Source organism: Kryptolebias marmoratus, linkage group LG4 (genome assembly GCF_001649575.2).
Source record: "Kryptolebias marmoratus isolate JLee-2015 linkage group LG4, ASM164957v2, whole genome shotgun sequence".
NCBI lineage: Eukaryota > Metazoa > Chordata > Actinopteri > Cyprinodontiformes > Rivulidae > Kryptolebias > Kryptolebias marmoratus.
In genome coordinates this window covers 165,322-169,875 of record NC_051433.1, presented here as the reverse complement: position 1 = coordinate 169,875, position 4,554 = coordinate 165,322, and the positions used below count along the sequence as shown (strand labels likewise).

General features: G+C 46.8%; 1 protein-coding gene across 1 annotated transcript in view; it reads left to right on the top strand.

Moving 5' to 3' along the window:
• Window positions 1–454: 454 nt before the first annotated feature.
• zgc:77375 (uncharacterized protein LOC402927 homolog) overlaps window positions 455–4,554 on the top strand; it is an 11,489-nt gene continuing 7,389 nt past the window's right edge. The window contains exons 1-3 of the mRNA XM_017440719.3: window positions 455–767; window positions 996–1,187; window positions 1,334–1,446. Coding sequence (XP_017296208.1) covers window positions 711–767; window positions 996–1,187; window positions 1,334–1,446 — 362 coding nt within the window. The 5' untranslated portion in view covers window positions 455–710. The remainder of the gene's footprint in view (window positions 768–995; window positions 1,188–1,333; window positions 1,447–4,554) is intronic.

Genomic DNA, 4,554 nt, shown 5'->3' with positions numbered 1-4,554 from the left:
CTCAGTACTTTAACTCAGTACTTTAACTCAGTACTTTACCTCAGTACTTTAACTCAGTACTTTACCTCCGTACTTTAACTCAGTTTATTAACTCAGTACTTTACCTCAGTACTTTAACTCAGTACTTTACCTCAGTACTTTAACTCAGTACTTTACCTCAGTACTTTAACTCAGTACCGCAGGTTCACGGACAGTGAAGTATTTTGACCACACTGCGGTTCTGCAGCTGTCCTGTAAAGAAAGCAGGGCAGAGGTTTTACTGCCCAGTTCTGCATAACTTCAGGAAACAAATCGTTTGTGAATCAGATGGACGTGAAAGGAGCCTAACCTGGGGTCAAAGGTCAGGATGAGCTTGATGGGAGATTTGGTAATGATGCAATAAATCCAGTTTTTGTGAAGTTTCAGTTTCTGTCTAAGCATCTCTGTCTCCTTGTGCAGTTTCAGCGTAGCTGCTGATTGGTTGATTAGTGGCGTTCTGCGTCATGTGATCGGCAGATAAATGACTGAACACTGCACGGGATGACATGTGATGAGAAAATTGTTCTCAGCTGTGTCTAATCAGCAGCCCAGTGTGTGTTTTTGTGTGTGTGTGGCTCACATCATCATCAATGATGAAGAAACATGGAGGTCATTGTGGCTCCGCCCCCCATGATGTCGTACCCCTGTGGTTGTAATGCAGCAGCAGATGGTCTGAGGGACAGAAAGGAGTCATGTGGAGTCGAGGTTTTCTGCAGCAGGCCGTCCGTCGAGCGTCCAGAACGACACAGGTTAGGGTCTGGGTCTGGGTCTGGGTCAGGGTGGGTCTGGGTTTGAGTGAGTCAGGGTCTGAGTGAGTCGGGGTCTGAGTGAGTCAGGGTCTGAGTGAGTCGGGGTCTAAGTGAGTCGGGGTCTGATGTGTCAGTAGGGAGGAGAGTCAGCCTCTTTAACTCTGAGTCAAAGCCTCCTCACCGTCTTGTCCCTGGCTGTGACACTGAACACCGGTCTGTCCCCATCAGGCTGGTGTCCTCCTGGATGTGGATGGCGTCCTCCTCCGTGGTGGTTCTGTGATTCCGGCAGCACGGCGGGCTATAAGGAAACTTGTGGACCAGAACAACAACTTCCTATTTCCTGTTGTCTTTGTCACCAACGCAGGAAGCTGTCAGAGACACCAGAAAGCTCGACAGCTGTCTCATCTGCTGGACGTCCAGGTATGAGGGACAGGTGGAGGACAGTTTTTTACCCTCTGAAGAAGATTCTGGTCTGCCGGGTTTGAGTCGTTAATTTGATCTTACACAGTGGTGAGGATTTTCTGTCATATGATCAGACCAGAAAAAGTCAGGTGATTGTTTTGCAGATATCACCTGAGCAAGTGGTTCTGTCACACAGTCCTCTGCGCATGTTGACGAGTTTCCACGATAAATGTGTTCTGGTGTCCGGCCAGGGACCAGTGACCCACATCGCCCACACGTATCCTTCACCTGGTTCCTGTCGGGTTCTTCTGATTCATGTCATGAGAACATTGTTAGCACAAGATTTATTTTTCTTCTAATAATGTTCAGAAACACATGACCACNCGTCCCTGTCCTCCCCTGGACCCGCCCACACAGCTCCTGGAGAGAGAGACTCCACCCCCAAGCCTTCTGATAGGACACAGAGCAGCACGATGTCATCTGACAACAACAACAATGGCAGCAGCAGCAGCAGCAGTAGCAGCCCTCAGGACAAGCCGTCTACTGTGTAGGGGGGCGGGGCTTGCTGTGACCATGCCCCACATGTGTATATATGTATGTCTTTCAGCATCTGTAGCACATCTGCACCTCACACCTGCCACAGACTGGGGGCGGGGCCTCATGTAATGTTCACTACGTCCTTTTAATGTGTCGACTGTTCTGATTGATTGAAGCTTTAGGAAGCAGTCACAGCTCCAGCAATAAAAACTCACCTGTGATGTCATGTGACTGTGAGCAGGGATCTGATTGGTCCCTACACCCACACAGCTTGGTGATTGTTTGACAAGGCAGCTATTGTTTTTATTGGACTCTGATAAAATCCAATAGGCCCCACCTCTAGTCCCGCCTCCTTTCCAGGAAGGAGAGGGTGGAGTCAGAGCTGGAATCAGACTGGTGAGAAAGGATGGGGGTGGAGCCACAAATGGGGGTGTGGCTACATATGGTCATCTCAGGGCTGCTACATACTTCGCAAGAAGTGAGAAATTTGTTCTCTGTCCCGGTGCTGCGCAGCTTTGGTCTGAGTTCTTGCAGTTTGTTCTTATCAGAACTTTTGTTCTTGATGGTGTCTGAGAACTATCGTGTGATTGGTCAGAAATCTAAAGTGGGCGCCTGGATTTAGAGTGCACATGTTCTTCTGGTGCAGAGGTTTGTTTTGAGGAGCATCTGGCTGAAACAGTGAGGAAGTAAATCTAAACAACACATAAAGACATCAAGACAATGATTTATGAAAGAGAACGCTCAGATGTTGTGCACAGAGGAGCCAAACGATGCGTTCAGTGGCGCCGCTGACGGGCGGCGGTCAGTCCTGGGGTGGGACCTGTGAGGAGGACTCAGGAGGTCTGCGCCCGAGTCTCACCTGAAGGAGATGAAGGAGAGCACTCCTCCTCCTCCTGAAGGAGAGCAGGTCTTCCTGAAGGAGAGCATCTCCTCCTGAAGGAGAGCAGGTCTTCCTGAAGGAGAGCATCTCCTCCTCCTCCTGAAGGAGAGCAGGTCTTCCTGAAGGAGAGCATCTCCTCCTCCTCCTGAAGGAGAGCGGCGCCTCCTCCTGGCCATAAAGAACATTTCTGTTTTTGCGGAGTATGTAAGAAGCTTCAGAGTGAAGTGAGAAGTTTTTATATTTCATTAAAAATAATCTGAACATTATTTTTTTTTTACATTATATGGAGTTTAATTTTTTTATCATTAAGTTATCTTTTTAAGTAGTTAATCAGTTCCTTAAATTATTAAACGTTTCTGTGTAATATGTTTATTCATTTACATCAGTTTGACATCAAATTAACTTCTTTTTAAAAGTAGGGTTCAGTTTGATCCAGATTGTTCCAGTTCATTCCGGTACAGTCCAGGTTTGATCTGGTTTGATTTGGTTGCTCTCTCCATCTTTGAGAAGAGTTTAAAAAAAACAACCTGAGGCTCCTCCCGCTTCTGGCCAACAGCAGCTGTGTGCCTCCTGATTGGCTGGGGGACCTATCAGGCATGTGTCTGTGTGTGACATCAGTGTGTATAGATAGTGTACAGTTAAACTGGTCTGAGGTCTGTTTTATTTGATTTAATTGAACTTTCTACAGAGATGAGATGTTTGTGTTTTTTATCGTCTCCCAGTTTGTTTTAAAAACCAAAGTGTTAGAAATAAGCTGTAATTCAGCACCGGCGTCTGCAGCTGAGCTCCTCCTCCTTTTTGTGCATGAAAACAATGTTTGGTCTTCAGAGCGAACGCCGTCACATGGTCCAGATGTTTAAAGGAAAGATTTCCTGATGTGATCTGAACTGTTACAGCTGAGGTCCAACAGGTGAAACAGCAGATGTTTGTCAAACACCTGGATCATAAAAACAGCCGAGCTGATGTGTTGAGTCAGAAAACGTCTCTGCTGTGTTTGATGTAAACGTGTTTGTTTGTGGCGGTGGCGCTCTGTGGGGTCCTCTCAGCTGCGGTGTGTAAATACAGTGTCCGTCATACTGCCTGCAGAAAACCTGCAGCTGCCCTCCCAGTAAAGATATATCCATCCCAGTTCAGACAAGTGACTGGTTCTTCTGCTGTTCACACATCAGTCACATGATCACCACCAAACAGGAAGTGGTGCTGCACACACCTGACATCACTCACGTTTCATTAAATCCTTAAAGAATAACCTCAAAACAAAACGTTACTGTCCAGAGGAGCAAAAATAAACTCAACTAGAGAAAATACATGTTCAAAAAATACAAAGTGATTCTTTCCTGAAAATGCTGATTTGTTTAACTAAAAACAGCAAAGAGACACAAACTGTTATCAGAACTCTACAGAATGGAGCCCAATATGTCCCCGCAGGGACAGAAGGGAAGGACAAGGGACATAGAGACACTAAGGAAGCACAGATCCTGTGGATATCAGAACTGGACTGATGTTAAAACAAGCCAGACAACATTGTTGTTCCATTCGTGTCTAAAAACCACTGAAGGAGTTTTCCAAGCAGGATGTTCTGCTGCATTTCAAACCCAAGACCACAGACTGGTTCCCCCCAAGGCTGAAACACTGAAACGGCTCAGCGGTGTGGTTTATGCAGACCAGTCGGGCCTGGATTCAGACCTCTATGATAGAGAAACTAAACAGCAGCTGGCCTCAGGTTCCACCTTTCTAACACCTACAGGTCAGCCTCCACTCGTCTCTCCACACACTTTCATAACCATCCACACCTGAAACATGTGACCGAACCAGCTGACAGGTCAGCCTCGTTAGGACACATTGGACAGAGGGAGGCCCAGACACTCCTGTTACTGTGATCGTTAGAACAACCTTTGTGAAGCTGGAAGTCCCACCATGAGAGCTGAAGAAGCCTTTTGAATGACAGGAGGACAGCTGTCTTCTACT